This window comes from Cynoglossus semilaevis, chromosome 11, assembly GCF_000523025.1.
Source record: "Cynoglossus semilaevis isolate Cse_v1.0 chromosome 11, Cse_v1.0, whole genome shotgun sequence".
Classification (NCBI taxonomy): Eukaryota; Metazoa; Chordata; class Actinopteri; order Pleuronectiformes; family Cynoglossidae; genus Cynoglossus; species Cynoglossus semilaevis.
This window is the reverse complement of record NC_024317.1, coordinates 761896-777992: the sequence shown is the minus strand read 5'-3', so window position 1 is coordinate 777992 and position 16097 is coordinate 761896. Positions and strand designations below refer to the sequence as shown.

The 16097-nt window shown below is 41.8% G+C and overlaps 4 protein-coding genes across 10 annotated transcripts; 1 reads left to right on the top strand and 3 right to left on the bottom strand.

The window, feature by feature from the left end:
• Window positions 1-132: 132 nt before the first annotated feature.
• zmynd10 (zinc finger, MYND-type containing 10) lies at window positions 133-5621 on the bottom strand. 5 transcript variants are annotated; one of them, XM_008319596.3, is made up of 14 exons: window positions 5296-5621; window positions 4565-4621; window positions 4336-4442; window positions 3647-3755; window positions 3429-3545; window positions 3231-3284; window positions 2949-3101; window positions 2783-2871; window positions 2122-2216; window positions 1862-2034; window positions 1187-1312; window positions 997-1118; window positions 795-920; window positions 133-676 (listed from the first exon to the last, which is right to left on the bottom strand). In XM_008319596.3, exons 3-14 carry the CDS (start codon window positions 4422-4424, stop codon window positions 577-579), a joined length of 1353 nt encoding a protein of 450 aa, XP_008317818.1. In that variant the 5' UTR covers window positions 4425-4442; window positions 4565-4621; window positions 5296-5621; the 3' UTR covers window positions 133-576. The 5 variants fall into 5 exon arrangements, with proteins under 5 accessions (XP_008317818.1, XP_016891867.1, XP_016891869.1 ...); XM_017036378.2 differs by having other exon boundaries at window positions 5418-5621; XM_017036380.2 differs by lacking the exon at window positions 4565-4621 and having other exon boundaries at window positions 5418-5621.
• A 139-nt stretch (window positions 5622-5760) lies between these two features.
• On the bottom strand, window positions 5761-8907 carry nprl2 (NPR2 like, GATOR1 complex subunit). Its single transcript, XM_008319599.3, has 11 exons — window positions 8574-8907; window positions 8192-8283; window positions 7922-8090; window positions 7719-7827; window positions 7363-7499; window positions 7142-7239; window positions 6922-6958; window positions 6586-6679; window positions 6373-6490; window positions 6116-6258; window positions 5761-5991 (listed from the first exon to the last, which is right to left on the bottom strand). Exons 1-11 carry the CDS (start codon window positions 8658-8660, stop codon window positions 5924-5926), a joined length of 1152 nt encoding a protein of 383 aa, XP_008317821.1. The 5' UTR covers window positions 8661-8907; the 3' UTR covers window positions 5761-5923.
• A 470-nt stretch (window positions 8908-9377) lies between these two features.
• hemk1 (HemK methyltransferase family member 1) lies at window positions 9378-13681 on the top strand. Of its 2 annotated transcripts, XM_008319602.3 has the most exons (11): window positions 9384-9659; window positions 10115-10288; window positions 10380-10471; window positions 10614-10707; window positions 10815-10943; window positions 11170-11234; window positions 11302-11351; window positions 11423-11528; window positions 11972-12067; window positions 12550-12660; window positions 12850-13681. In XM_008319602.3, exons 1-11 carry the CDS (start codon window positions 9597-9599, stop codon window positions 12899-12901), a joined length of 1032 nt encoding a protein of 343 aa, XP_008317824.1. In that variant the 5' UTR covers window positions 9384-9596; the 3' UTR covers window positions 12902-13681. The 2 variants fall into 2 exon arrangements, with proteins under 2 accessions (XP_024915894.1, XP_008317824.1); XM_025060126.1 differs by lacking the exon at window positions 12550-12660 and having other exon boundaries at window positions 9378-9659.
• On the bottom strand, window positions 11144-16097 carry LOC103385658 (cytokine-inducible SH2-containing protein). 2 transcript variants are annotated; one of them, XM_008319603.3, is made up of 5 exons: window positions 15471-16097; window positions 14644-14807; window positions 12995-14413; window positions 11413-11508; window positions 11144-11308 (listed from the first exon to the last, which is right to left on the bottom strand). In XM_008319603.3, exons 1-3 carry the CDS (start codon window positions 15488-15490, stop codon window positions 13917-13919), a joined length of 681 nt encoding a protein of 226 aa, XP_008317825.1. In that variant the 5' UTR covers window positions 15491-16097; the 3' UTR covers window positions 11144-11308; window positions 11413-11508; window positions 12995-13916. The 2 variants fall into 2 exon arrangements, with proteins under 2 accessions (XP_008317825.1, XP_024915895.1); XM_025060127.1 differs by having other exon boundaries at window positions 15860-16097.

The window sequence follows — 16097 nt, the reverse complement described above, 5'->3', positions numbered from 1 at the left end:
CCCCCCCGACCGCCGACCCCCGTCCCACATCGTTAATGTTGATTTAGCACACACAAAAAAAACCAAAATAAAGGTGTTTAAAAATAATACAATTAAAGAAATAAAACATGAAAACCAGAGGGTTTTTTTTATGAAATGTATTTAAGGTCCATCTTTCAGCCAACATTTTGTGGCCTAACTATTCCTGGGGAAAATGAACTTTTAATATTTCCCCACTCACTGTTGTGACCATTTTTACACTGATAATGAATTATCCATTAGTCACAAGTCAAGTAGCTCTGAGGACGATCACAGAACAGAAACTACATTTACTCACAAAACCCATAAAACACACACGTGTGGTTATCACCCTGACTACTCCAACAGTTACAATACAATAACTGTGTGGTGAACATGAAGTGAAGCTGCTTTATTTTCTCAGCTTTGTCGTGAAGTCGTCTCCAACAACATTCACTGATACCTGAATTCAAACATTCATTTCCACATCCATGTCTCTTCTACTTAGACCTGGTGTCAAAGGTCAAACACGACCACCCGACGTCCCCATCAGTTTATACAGAGTGACATGGGTGTTCTTCAGGTGCTGGCCTCCAGGTTCCTCTGGACCTTCTCCGTGGCCTCAGTCATGAGCCGACACTGGCTCCTGTGTTGAGGCCAGTGTTTCACCTGACACTGTCTGAAAACAACAGAGCAGCAGCTGGTGTCACATGACAGAAGGTGGAGCTGTTGGTGTGAATGTTGGTCTCTGTTGGTGTGGTCACTGGTGTGGTCACTGGTGTGGTCACTGGTCTCACCTGTGACAGTACCACTCTCCCTGACATCTGGAGCATCGTTTCGCAGCCTCCTTCCCACAGGATCCACACTTGGGTTTCTCAGGGAGTAAAGTTTCCATCACATCTAAGTTATACGTCTGATTCAACCTGAAGTAAAAAAAAACAAACACAGTTGTTCAGGAACAAACAGAGTTTTACATCAGCTAAGTGTTCACGGTCCGACCTCTGGGCCTGGAGTCTGAGGTCGTCGTCTGATGGGTTGAAAATCTCTTTCACTTGATACTTTGCAATGGCCTTCCACTTCCCAGAATTCTCACGTACTATGTGGTTCCAGACTTCAGGAATCTACACAGACGGGAATATTTATATAAATTAAAAAAATAACTTTTGTAATCATGTGTAGAGGAACTTACCTGCTCCAGGATGAGTTCTTTTTTTGGAGGAGCGGGTTCTGTGACTGAAAGGTGAGCCAGGAAACGTTGAAGTTCCACCAGATTGGGCAGCTGATCCACCAGAACCTCAGTCAAGAACCCTCGGAGCTGCGGCACATTGACAACGGCTGAATTACAGATTTTTCGCTCTACCGTTTTTTTGGTATATAAACAATTTTTTCATTTCCAAATTTTTACTATTTTTGTGATAAAACAAGCATTTTTATCCTAAAAACAAAACAAAAAAACAGTAAAAATAACATCAATAAAAATACATTTTGTAATACAGTCATACAGCGTACAGCAAGGAATAACCTGTACGGACGATTTGTGAAAGTTTGGTTTTTTTGCCATAGTTCACGCCCCATGATGCCTCCTAAAAGGTTGGTAAATGGTTAATTTATACGTAAATAACGATCATAAAAACCAGTTCTAAAGCAGGAAAATGGGTGAAAGGAAAAGGTGGCTGCCGGAGGATGCACAGACGTCTGTTTATATATTTAATCCATCAGGAAGAGGACGAGCAGAACATAATAGGAGGAAATGTCTCCGTGAAAACAGAGAGCACGACTCCTTTAACGTTGGTTTACAGCTGACAAACAACAGAGGTAAAAGTTAAGAATAAAAACCATCGGAGTTTCCCCTGTGACCTCTGACCTTCAGGAGCTGGCTCTTGTTGAAAGTGTTGAAGTCATACTTCCTCCGACAGTCTTCTCTCAGCAGCAGGTTGTACAGTGAGATCCACACCTGTCCGTCCTGTTTGGTCATCTTTAAATGATCCTCCACAGGAATCTGCTGCCACCTGTTGTTGATGTATTTCTCTACATCACCTACAGGTTGAACCAGGACACGGTGGAATGAAAACCATAGGCTTTGTTAAGGTCGAACATTTTAAGGCGGATGTTGTGATGATGGACCTTCTGTGCAGCGTGTCCACGGACAGCAGCTGAGCAGCTGGACCAGCACACAGGGAACGTTGTGAGTGCACAGCATACGATTGATGACACTGATACTGCAAAAAAAAGAAAAAGAAAAATCAATACAATAATACAATTAACACTGAATAGACAAATGATGGAAAATGTAAATTTTTTTTTAAAATCTTTTTCAATTTTTTTTCAAAAAAAATCTTTTTCTCAAAATTTTTCAAAAAAAAATTTTTCAAGAAAAAATTTTTTCGAAAAAAAAAATTTCAAAAAAAAAGTTTCAAAAAACATTTTTCAAGAAAAAAAAATTTCTCAAAAATAAATTTTGAACAAAAAAAAAACAACACAGTCAGGAAGGTTAGGAGAAAAAGACAGAGAAGCCAGATTGAGATGGTTTGGACATGTGCAGAGGAGGGACAGTGGAGACATTGGTAGAAGAATGTTAGAGATGGAGCTACCAGGTAGGAGAAAGAGAGGAAGGTCAAAGAGGAGATATATGGATGCAGTGATGGAGGACATGCAGATAGTTGGAGTCAGAGTAGGAGATGCAGAGAACAGGGAGAGATGGAAATCAATGATTCACTGTAGCAACTCCTGAAAAAAAAAGGGACAAAGCCGAAAGAAAAAGAAGAAGTTCAGGACGTGGCGTTACCTGCTGGTGTGATCCGTGATGTAGCGCAGCACAGACACAGCTTTCAGTGAGATGTCAAACTCCAGTGCGGTGCAGTGAGTCTGCAGCTCCTGTAACCAGCAGGAAACGGTGGATTTGGTAGAAAATACGTCTAACCTGAAGAATACAGAGGAACTTTATATTTTACCTCTATTGAGGAAACATCTTTTTTCACTCTCCTGGTGTCTCTGTCTGTGGCTGTGCTCTCCCCCGTGACTCCCTTGCTGGCCAGCAGGGTGAGTTTACGGTGGCAGTAATCGACCAAGTCCAGAAGAGTGTCCTCTGCTGCCTCACAGGAGTCCTACACAGAGGACAAAGACTGGACTTTCATCAACCCACATCCTGATCCTGATCTTTGTTGTGGATCACATGATCAGATTTCACATGGAAACGTTACAGTATTTTTTTACTGTTGTGTTTTTACACTGACCTTGTGAAACATTATGGTCTCCAGTAGGTTTATTACTGTGGCTTCATGGTGAATCTGAAAAGAAAGTGACAAATATTATGAGGACTTCCTGACCGTCAGCAGCAGCAGCAGCAGCAGCAACAACAGCAGCAGCAACAGCAGCAGCAGCAGCAGCAGAAGCAGCAGCAGCATCATTTCACAGTCCTGTCCTCCACTCACCACCATGTACAGGTGAAATGTACTGTTGGGGTTGAAATCCTGCAGCTGACATAAGACAGGGAACACTTTGTGTTTCCACACTTCGATGAGGATCATCTCATGGACAAGGAGAGGAATCTAGTGGACAGAAGAAGGAGACGAGGGAGGAGGAGAGACATCATAATCACTGTCACTTCTTAGATCTCATCCACAGACTGGACAGACAGGAGGACAGTCACCTTTCCATATGAAACCAGCAGCTCCTTGATGAACTCATCATGCATGGCCGAGGCGTTCAGTATGGCCTGCATGTTGAGTTTCTCCATGAACTCGTGCTGCCTGAACCACCTGACGACACACAAGGTAAAACAGAGATGAACTTTACTGTTACACCATACTTTACAACCATATGGTAATATTCTATAAACTAGAAGGAGTGGAAGTAGAACAAATGTTCTATAATAGACAGTGATAAAAGACAGTGTAGGGCACAAAACAGTCCGGGGGGGTTTAGAAAATAAGTAAACGTTTCATTCTCCTATGTCCCTTTAGGGGCTCCGTATGATGGAATATAACCGAACAGGATAAAAACATAGATGAGATAGAGTCAAATTAAGTTTCTAAGAATGATTATTTCTGGACTCTGAACCTTTTCAGCCGTCGGCGGATTCCGGTCACATGAAGACCAGGAAACCGGAGGCGTTTTGACTTTTTAAAAAAAATCAAAACTCTTACTAATATTCTGGAAGAACACACATAACGAGGACCCCAATCAGGGGCTCACCAACATATGCCTGACGAAATATTCAGATCCTCACCCCAGATTCTATTTAACAATTAATATAATGTTCTCATAAAGACAGTGAATAACAATAAAGCTTCTTTTTTTTCTTTTGTTCACTCGTTGTGTTGTGGTCGTTCTGGTTACCTGGGAGAGCCGACCTCCTTCAGAGGGAAAGTCTCCAGACTTTGGACGAAGCCTTCAGCTTCAGCAGGCAGGATCACAGACGACTCCATGACGTCGACGAACAATCACTGCCGTAAACAAATCAGTAAACAGCCGAACTTCTGGGTCACTTTTTCACTTGAGTTTAATTTAACTGTCCTTCGTATTTGTGTAGTGGCGAGTTGCCATAGTTACACCACACCACACTCACAGGAAGTGAAGATGCCGTCTTCCACCACAGGGGAGCGCTGCAACGCCGCAGTTTCACCTGAGAGCATTTACCGTTGACACTGATATTGTTCGCGATATTCTTATAATAAAGAACAAAATATTGACTATTATCTTGTAATTTTTCTAATTTTTTTCACTTCGTAAATTTAAGTTTTAATTTGATTTTCATTTAAATGGAAGCTCTAAAGTTTTTCAAACAAAAATAATTAAATAATTTTAAATTCTTTTTTGGCAAATATTAAAACAAATATCAAAAACAAAAAAATAACAACTGCTTTTAAAGAGAGTGCATTTCTAACCGTACTACATTTTCTATGAAGAGTTCTTATTTTACATTAAATAACAGTAAAAAGTCTTAGACTGACAGGGAATTATTTGTCATCCTCGCTGTAGTCATCCTTGTATACAGTTGTAAATTATTTTTGGACATCATAACAGTTATGTCTTTATATGGAATTTATGACATAAAACAAGTTAAAAAGGGAATGTTAAAATGAATGTAAACATTTAAACAGCCCTAAAATTTCTGGGTTTTTTTCAAGTTTTTGTCATAACATTTACTTTTGTCGACCATTTCTTGTTCTACTGTTTTCCCAGTGAACCTAAAGTAACTGTCGTTAAGAAAAAGAACAACGACTACGACCTTGTTTTTCTATGAACTAGTTAATGTTTAACTAACAGTCTTTTTACTACTTCTGGGTACATACTAACCAGTGCTGAACCAGCTCAATGAGTGAAGAAAGGTTAACGTCAAAAGGTTCAGAACTGTTTTTAAACATGAACTGAGCTGCTGTATCTACGTCAGTGAATGAACTCCTGGAGACACTGGTCACCTTTGACTCTGACAAAAGTTGGAGATGGATTTAGGTTTGGTTCCAGTTGTCTTGTCTGATCCTGGTTTTTAATCACTACGTATTTGGAGATCACACATCTGCTTTGATCTGATGGATGTAAACAAAGAACAGAAGAAAATTGACTTTTATCTCGGTTATTAAAGTATAATGTACTGGTGTCAGGTAATACATAAATAATGTTTATACTATATATGTATATATAGTATATACTGTGTGTATATGTATATACAGTATATATATATATACACATACATATACACACAAATACATAAGGTAGAGTGAGTTGAATGAGTCAATCCATACTATAGTTATAACAACAAACTGCTTCACTAAAATCTTTAATTTTCAACCAATTTTCAATTTTACAACTTTTATAAATATCATCTTCCATAAATGTCTTTATATTAAATAAAAAATATTTTTTCTATTTCACTCCTCAACCTCGACGTCTCCTGACTGAAGGCGTCTCTGGCTGTGACATCACGTCATTTCCAGCACACCACAATCGTTGGGTCATTTTCCAACCGTTCGTCCAGCTCCTGGTAACTGATGCCTGTGAATTCACAACAACCAAAAAGTCGGCATTAAAACATTATATTTGACGTTAAACAGACGTTGGTGCTGATTGGTCAAACAGGCGTTGGTGCTGATTGGTCAGCAGGAGGCTGGACACCTGCCTGTTTTGCAGCAGATTTCATCATAGCTGTGAAGACCAGTGAAGAGCCGCGGGGGACGGCTCCTTTCATCACGGACCACCTTCACCGGAAACTTCTGCAGCCGTCGAATGAGAGACTTCATGAGTCCGAACTGGATCAGCCTCCTGACACACCACAGCACACATGACATGAACACACACACACACACACACACACAAATCAAAAACTGACCTCGGGTGTAGAAACCGTTTTAAGGAAGTGCTGCCAGTGACGCTGACCTCTCATCGACCCTTTGAAGCTGCTGCGCGTAGCGAGAACAAAGGTCCCGTACCGTGGTTCCAGGACTCAGACCACAGTAGAGCTGGAACACGTCTCTCAGACTGGCCTGCTTCTGACCTGACACACAAAAACAAACAACTACAGTGAAACGAACATCTCTGAACAGACAAACACAAAGATTACTTTGAGCAGACATTTAAAAAGCTCTTCACCCTGTTTGGTGACGTAGCTCAAACACTCTGCCTGGAGACACTTGTCGTCCACCAGGCTCTGGACTTTAGGAGTGGTGCAGTACACGTTAGAGTACTGCAGAGGAAATGGTTCGCAAAAAAGGAAAACGGAAAATACAGAAATATTTTCATTAAATTTGTGAACTTTTAGCACTAATAGATAGATGCTGAAAAATCAACTGTTCAGAATGATAAATTCTCAAGATGTTAATAAATATTTGTGAAGCTGTTTACAGTCCAGTGACGCAGTATTAGAGACCAAAGAAAAAAATTAAATCAAAATAAAGTGACAGCTATGGTCAAATAGTGACGCAGTACCTGAAATATTGACACCAAGGTCACAACGCCGTAGTATCTGGAAAGAAGAAGACGGTGAGTGTTTAATGTCTAGTAATCATTAATCCACAGCTACCCTGTGATTAATCTGATCAAAACTGTAATCAGCCCTAACAGACTGTACGGAACTGAGCCGCAACTATTGGACGGAGTCAAATAAGAAGTACAACAAACAACCAACTGCTGGTTAAAACATACGTACATGAGATTCTGCACTGCAATGCGAACAAGATTCAGCTCAACATCTGCTTCAGCTGCGATTTTCTGGATGTGTCTGAATCCATCGATGAGGGGCAGGATCTGAGAGTAGAGTACAACATTCCTGTCCTGGTTACACTGACCCGTACCAGCCTCTCTGGTCAGTACCACAGAAATGAAGTTGTATTTTTTTTTTTCAAATTGTTGAAGTCTTCTCAACCCTACCTGCTGAGTGGTGAGATCCCACTGAGGTTTAATAAAATGCTCTTTACACTGTATAAACACGGGAACATCGTACTCCTGAACGACGGGCGGGTCTTTTCGAATCTCAATTAACTTCAGGTGGAAAGTATTTGACTCGTCTACAACAGAAAAACAAAACAGAAACATCAGACAAGATTAAAAATAAAATAAAGTTCCTCTTCAGAGCCAACATTAACATTAACACTGCTGTAAAAAACAAAAGGACAGTTTATGTGTTTTGCACTTAGCAGTCAGTACAAATATGTTTAGTAACAAAAGAGTGATTATGAACATTGTTTATTTTCACACATACAAATGCATACAAAACTAACTCATACCAATAGGTAAAGTACAGGCTCCGGTGGCGTTAAGATCCTCCATCAAGGTCGACATGATGGGTAAAAGTTTCTGCTTGCTCTCCTCATTAAAAATGAAGCCACTCTCTAACTGTGTCACGAGACAGAGAAAAAACAAATGAACATAGAAATGAACATATGATATCACCGGTGACATGGACGTGACACTGTTATTATTTCATTACCTCCAGTGTGGTCAGGTATCCTGACAGCTTTTTAACGATTGGTTCCAGGGCACACGTGTTGGTTTGGGCATCACAGACGAAGCCAAGGTTGAACAGGAGGGCGTTTCTGCTGTACTTCTTATGTTCAATACACACTGGACAGCCAATCAGCTTTTTCCCCATAGCAGTGCTACAACACAAACACAGAGTATAAGAGTCCAGGCTGGGCTGACGGTCATGATGATCAACAGAACATTCCATTGTTAGAACAAACACATATGAATCACATACACGGTTATTAGTTTGTTTTGCAGCTCTGGTTTGGTGATGATATAAACCTGAACTGTGTCAAAGAGTTCCCGTGAAATGTATTCCTCTGGAACCTGTGGGAAAATTAAATAGTTAAAATTAGGATTTCTAGTCCATCGATCGAGTGTTTAGAAAAGCATTTGTTAATAATATTACAATTAAATATATAATGTATATCATTTATGTTATTTTTGCTGTTCAACAAAAAATGGCCAAACCCCAAATATTTCATAATCGTCTTATTAGCCGTTATGTTATTAACAACTAGATTTCACTAAAGACTAAAATGATAAATGAATCCTACAGCGACTGTAATAGTAATTGTTATCGTGTTATTGTGATAAAATAAAACTCAAACACTTACCTGATATGTGATTTTTGGACCCAGCGTCGGGTGAAACTCGCTGAAAAATATGCACTCAATTCGAGTGGTCATGTTTGGCAGAGACATGGACTAACAACAAACTTTGTTTCTCTGCTGCACTTGAAGCTAGGTGTTAGCTCTAGCCTTAGTTTTGTATGGCTGATAATATCCTTATAACTATTTACCTATTACATATTCTTCCGTACGTTTAGCTTGGCATGTTTGCGATATATATTTTCTTTTGACCTAACCAAAACAGAATCAATGAAAAGCTCTAAAAACAAAAAATATCAACATATTCAATGTGCAACAAACAACACGTCCAGTAGCGGTGCCTTCATAGCCTCTCGGGAAGTTGCCCAATATAAGTTAAAAAACTTTCTACCCTTTACCCAGGAAGTTCACACTAGTTTTAACAAACATTACTGACTACAAGACCAGGTAATAGTTTGATAAACAACATACATTAGATTTCAAAATATTTCTGTTCGGTTTAGTTTTTCAGTCTGTCCGTTGGATTCCATGTCGATATATTATTTTGATAATTTGAAAGTAATTTGCTATTGTAAAGTAGTTGAATTTAATGTATGTATATGTTTGACTATAAACTATAAAAAGTTTTGGCAATAAATTTATTTTTGCATTTTAGTTCTACATAGTTTCCGTTATTTGTGCGTTTCACATATCTAGTTTTACTCTGTCCAACAGTCTTTAAATGCAACAACGTGTTGACGAGGGTCAGTACTGCGCACCTTGCGGCGCATCAGAAGACGTTTCGTACCACGTGAAATATTTTAGAAAAAAAACTGTAGGAAGTACTATCAACCTTGGTGGGGAGAGTGTAGTCCAACTAAAGGAGATATTTTAATTTAAATAATTCGACTTTATGGCCACAGGCGCAGCTGGTGTATTAGAGAAGTATATAAGTAGACAGTAGACAGTGTACGGCACCACCGGGACTTTACTGTAAAACCTATAGGAGCATGTGAAGGGCAGACAGGAGGGTGTTTGTTTAGATAAACCATGTGGAGAAGGTCACTGAGTGCAGGCTGCAGATGTTTTGGCTTCGGGAGTATTGGAGCAAAGGTAACTAACCTTTTTATTGTTTCCAGGGAATCGAGTTAGCGGGTGGGCCCACAGTGGAACAAAACAATAAAAGTGTTACCAATAACCAAAACCAAAAACCTGAACTTGTTAAAAACATTCTACATTTGTTCATGGACTAAACTCCTCAGTAGAATACTTTTAAACTAAACTAAAAACTAAAAACTACAGACTCTATTTCCTCACCTTACCTCCAAGGGTGTTAATAATAACAACAACAACAACAATGATAATAACGAACAATCTAATAAAAGTATAATAACATATTAATTAATAACAATGTAATGTTTTATTACTGACCTTAAACATGATTTCTCTTATATTCCAATAATTCCTTTCATTTTGAATCAAATATATGAACAGATCGATCTTTCTTGTATTACAACAATACTACAATTCTACATTTTCATTTTTCTTGGTTTTGTTTCGTTTGTCAGAGACGTGGACAGTTCCACTCACTGCACACCTGCAGCCCCCCTGCCCTGCCCGTGGGCAGGATCACGGCCCTCCAGGCCCTGGAGTTTTGGAAGAAGCACTTTGAGGAGAGCGGAGTGACGGAGCCCGATCTCTCCAGCCACTACATCGTCGCACATTCACTGGGAGGAAAAACTGTACGTTTTCTGAGCTCATCATTCATGCTCTGATGTAACGTCTGAGTTTTTTTCATGTGTGTTTCTTTTGTTTGTTTGTTTCTTCTGTCAGATTGAAAGTCTAGAGCAGAGGAAGTTGACAGAGTTTCTGAGCCGAGAAAAAACCGAGCAGATCTGGAAGCTCTGCACCAAACGTCTGTCCAGGTACTCAGACCACACAAGTACAGTACTTCACATACTCTCATTTATAACATAGTACTTACATAACGCTAGCATCATTAGTCTATTGACCGTCCAGTCGTTACAGGTTCATTTGATTTCTCGTCACCTCCTGTTTGTGCTGCAGGATGCCAGTGCAGTACGTGATCCAGGAATGGGACTTCAGGGATCTGACCCTGACCATGAGGCCTCCTGTCTTCATACCAAGACCTGAGACTGAGGTAGGACACACACACACACACACACACACACACACACACTGTAAAATTCAGATGTACTGTATACAACTGTGTTGTGTGTGTGTGTGTGTGTGTGTGTGTGTGTTCAGGAGCTGGTTGAACTGGTGCTCACTGATCTAAAAAACAAACCCAGCTCTGGAGACACGGTGCAGACGTGTTTGGAGGTAGGATGTGGTTCTGGGGCAGTTTCTCTCAGCCTGCTGTCCAGTTGCCCTCAGGTGAGGCGTTCAAGTTCCTCTTGTTTTCTATGGACAAACATTTAGTCTGTTTATAAATATTTTGATGACATCATTATCTAAATGCAGTTTCAGTTTTCAGAGCTGCTTCATTAACGGCTCGATGATGTCATCGCTGACAGCAGCGCTGGTGCCGTTCAGGGGAAAATAGTTCATAATGGCTTCAGAGAAAAAGAACTCACTGCTCGGTCTCCTTTTTTTTCCACAGCTTCAAGTCGTGGCCTTGGATCGCAGTCAGGAAGCCGTGGAGTTGACCAAAGAGAACGCCAGCAGGTAGCTCATCAGCTCAGCTCGTTAACGTCCTCATCATCCAATCACTGCTTGTGTTTCACCTCCACAGACTGAAGCTTCAGGACAGAATCCAGATTCATCATCTGGACTTTATGACAGGTGCAGTACTGTGGTCAACAAAACAGATCTGAACAAACACAGAGCTTGTCAACATTTGCACCTGTGTCCAGAGGCCGATGAGGCGTGCAGCCGCTGCAGCCCTGTGTCTGTGCTGGTCAGTAACCCTCCGTACCTGTTCTCTGACGATGTGAAGACCCTGGAACCAGAAATCCTTAGGTGATTAAAACACACACTTCAAAAATCAGAAATAAATGAATAAAATGCTTAAACGCTGAAGTCGTCACAGGTGGAATAATATTTTAGCACAAGTTTGAGTTTCATTCAGAGGAAAACTGAGTCCAGGGCAGAGAGACCTGATCTGTGGAGACGGGGCTAAATTTAGATCTGTTCACACTTAATGTTTCCTCTCCAGCTTCACTCACTGACCTCAGGTCTGCTGCCAAGAACATTAACAAAACATGTCGGACTTGGGGTTGGGTTTTTTTTTTCTTGATGTTCTTTTGCAGTTGGAAAATTAAATTTAAAAAAAATGAAAAGAAACATAGTTTCTCAAACATCCAGATCTTTTAGGAGCTGATGACAAACTAAATTAAAAGATGAAACAGTTTTGTTGATGATGAAAGACGTGTTAAAAAACGTCCACTTTTCTCCTGCTGCAGGTTCGAAGACCCGTTTGCTTTAGACGGAGGCAGCGACGGCCTCACAGTGATCAAACAGATTTTGACGGTGGCTCCGAAGATTCTGTCCGACCGTGGGTGAGGAACCGCTCGGCCTCACACACACACACACACACACAGCACTCCACCTGGGTTCAATTCCTAGCGGCAGCAGCGGCTTGTCATAAGAACAGCATGTTCTAGAAAAACATGCGTCTCATGTTGCCGTCTTAATGAGTTGAGTTTAGTTAAAGTTCCACTGAGTCCAGAACCAGACCTGGACCCAGTCCAGAACCAGACCTGGACCCAGTCCAGACCCAGACTCAGACCTGGACCCAGGCCAGTCCAGACTCAGCCCTGGACCCAGTCCAGACCCAGATAGGGACCCAGTCCAGACCCAGATAGGGACCCAGTCCAGACCCAGACCTGGACCCAGTCCAGACTCAGACTCAGAACTGGACACAGTCCAGGACAGACTCAGACCCGAGCCGCTCAGACCCGAGCCGCGGCTGTGGTTCTACCCCTGATGACAATCACACTTTTCTGTCTTTTTTGTGTCCTTTCCCTCCTCTGAATACCAGTGGCATTTATCTGGAGGTGGACCCCCGACACCCCCCCCTCATCCAGCAGTGGGTGGAGGCGAATGTGGCAGAGCTGCGTTATGTGGAGACACGGCCCGACATCAACAGCAGGTCCTCCAACAAAAGCCTTTTATGCCTCCCACCTTTGTACCATTATCCCTGTGTGAACCTGCGGCGGCGGCGTGGTGCTGCTGTAATCACGTTGTTAATGTGTGACATTCAAGCAGTGTTGGGGGAAAAAAAAATTTAAAAAAAAAAAACACCCAGCAGCGGTAACACAGGTTTGTTTTTGTTTTTCAGGCCTCGATTCTGTGTTCTTCAGAAAAAGCAGCGAGAGCTGGACGTGAAATGAGAAGCTGAGATCCTATTACTCCGGCTTTAGCCGCGGTCGGCTCCACTAAGCCATCTGAGCCGCACGCCACAAATCACACCAGGCAAAAATCACCTTCCTGAGCTGCAGCGTTCTCCTGATCCAGTCAGATTCTCGGTCACACCCTGTTCCCTAATACAAATGTGTGTCAGAGAACACAAAAGCAGGCTCAAAGCTGAAGGTAATTACACAGGCTTTCTCAGAAGCCACCCTCTCAGAATCTCAGCCTCCTCCCTGGAAGCACCAGGCAGTTCTGTGAATCTGCCAATGAACGGCCCTCCCCTCCGCCCGTTCATTCGCTGACTCAGATGCAGGCTGCGCGCATTTTAGAAAAAAAAAAAAAAAAAAAAAAAAAACTCTTTGTGGCCTTCACGGCCTCGCTCACACAAGGAGCTCAAAGGCCACGGAGTTGTTGCATTTCAAAGAAGATTAACGAGGAAAATGGCTACAGGGAAAAAGTGTTCACTGTAGTGAATGATCATTAAAACAAAGACAGAATCTTCCTGTGAGGAGAGACAGAGACAGGAGGAGTGGAGAACGTCAGACTGAAAATGCTTGTTTTAATAGAAAAAAATGAACATTTGTAAAATGTAGAAAATATGTGACAAAATAAAACGATGCGTTCAAAGGAATCTGTGTCCAGGAAATAAAATGTTCACCTTGAACTGAGGAGAGTAAAATACAAACAGACAATTTCCACATCCACCACAGAATGAGTGTAGAGTACAGTACTGACTTTCTCCCCCTCTCCCCCCCCCCTCTGTGGGACACTTCACCCCTCAGTCCTCCACAGACTGAGTCCAACGTCAGACACGTCAGTTTCACCTGAAATTGTACAAATGACTTCAGTAAAAAATGTTTGACCCTGTGTCCAGTTCTTCCTCCTGGGACCGACCGTCACTCGTCATCCGTCAGGCTCCGGTCAGCGGCTCTGACCGTTGTTTGTCTCTGAGTTTGCTGCACCAAGATCTCGACTCTGAAGATCTGGTCCAACTCCTCATACCTTGAAAGGATAGTCCTGGATGAAACGCAGCAGAGGCCGTGGGAGTGGAAGCTGGTCGGCGCAGTCGCAGTGTGTGTTGATGACCAGGCGTGTGAGGTGCTGTAAAGACGGGAGGCCCGTGGGCTTGTACACGGCCCGCTTCAGTTTGAGTACCACTGACGTCTCCTGGATCGTCTGCTGAGAGGGTTTGGACGGCGCCTCCACCTCCATCTTACCCTCCTCCGCCTTCTTCTCCTGCCCCATGTAGTGCTGCACCAGGCTGGGTACGCTGGGGAAGGACGACAGGCTGGGCCGGGCCGGCGAGCTGGAGTCCAGCAAAAACTGAGCGCCGCTGTACTGGATCCTAATACTGGTGGGACCCCGTGCGGTCCGGACCGAGAGGGTCAGCATGTACATGGGGTGGCTGCTGTCCCGCACCAGGAAGGCTCCTTCACACGCCTCCTGGAGGGCAGCGTGTGCCTGAGCCGCCGTTACTGCCCCCCAGTACCAGCCTGCACAAAGACAGAACCCAGAACATGAGTCGAGCCGCTCACACTCACACATTACAGCCATTAAAGTTCATGAACCGAACAATAATACTCTGAGCTGTGTCTGCGCCGTACGGCAGGTCACTAGGAATGTCACTGGAAATTGAAATTTCCAGGAAAAAGAGTTTTTTTTGTTGTTTTTTTTTAATGCTCAGCAGCTGGAAATGCGTGCACATTTTTTCTCGTGCTCATACCGGAATTTTCTAGATAACAGAAGTTGCTAGCGATGGCTCGAAGGTCTTTTGTGGGGTCCCATGTTGGAGGGGTGCTCGGGAGGCAGGGGTTGGACGCTACTGTTCCAGTCCGCATACCCTGGGGGGCTTCAGAGGACAGGGCAGCTGGCAGAAGAGTTCTAGGGCTGGGAATAAAAATACAGATTCAAATACAACCTCAATATTATTATTATTATTATTGGATAAAAAAATATTAAAATTACAGTGAAGTTGAAAACAATTCTTAATTGATGACAAACAAATAACGGTCAATTAATTAATTAAAAACAAGACAAACATTTTGGAATTAAAGAAAAAAAATTAGGTTAGGCCTAAAAATATGATCATAAAACTGGAAATCCATGTTCTGTCCCTTTTTATCAGCTGTATTATTATTTTATATAGAATTAAGCATTAACGGCCGTTTCTACTTTGTATTTACGTGTAAATTCTGCAACATATATTTATAAATCTGTCTTAAACATTTAACTTTAACTGATAACAAGGTCGTGACACATTTTTAACATTATCACAGAAGCTGTTAATTTAAATAAGAACGAAATAAATAAAGGACGGCGAATAATATTTTACACAATGTATAAAATTATATAATATAAAGAAAAATATAAACGAATTAAATAAAAATACAAGTCGATTAAAAACACGAATTAAATAAATTAATTGCGGCAGATCTTTTTAATGTTACAATAATTATTATAATTAACAGTTACGTTAAAAATAATTTTTAAAATGTACATTTTGCTTCGGAGACTTAACTGTTTCATAACAGCGTAAAAACGTCCACTCACCTCGGGACACAAAGAATCATAATATCTCTCGATTCCTTCTGGAAAAACTCGGGCCGTAAATTTATTCACAGAATAAAAACAGTAATTGTCGTAAAGTTTTCGAAAATAAATGTTGGGAAAATCCAGCTCTTTTGGTTCGATGTGAAAAAAAGAAGCTCATTCGGAGACTCTCGCAGTGAAGACGGTGAGGATTTCCGCGTATGAGAACCGCAGCTTCTGAAGTTCGTTAGAAAAACTAGAGAATCAGGCGAAATTAATAGAAAACACTCGGGAAGGAGCGAGAGAGGAGCGAGAGAGGAGCGAGCAGCGTCGGCTGGAGTGTTCTGTCGCCAGACCGGGATCCAAATGTGTGAAGGACAGACTGTAAAGGCTGGGCTTTTAAAATTTACCGTTTCCTAGAAGTCTATTCTGAGAAGTGTTCAGAGCTGCGGTGCCTCTGACGTCACGGCGGCTAAAGCTAAAGCTAAAGCCCCGGTAAAGAGCTCTGCGGACGACGCCGTCTCTTCGTCGACACTTTTCGCTTGTCTTTACGGTCGAGTCGATGCGTTTCTGTTGTTAAACACACACGTACAAATGTATATACATATATTTATGATACAAGTAAGATGGCAGCGTTTCCGTGTAGCC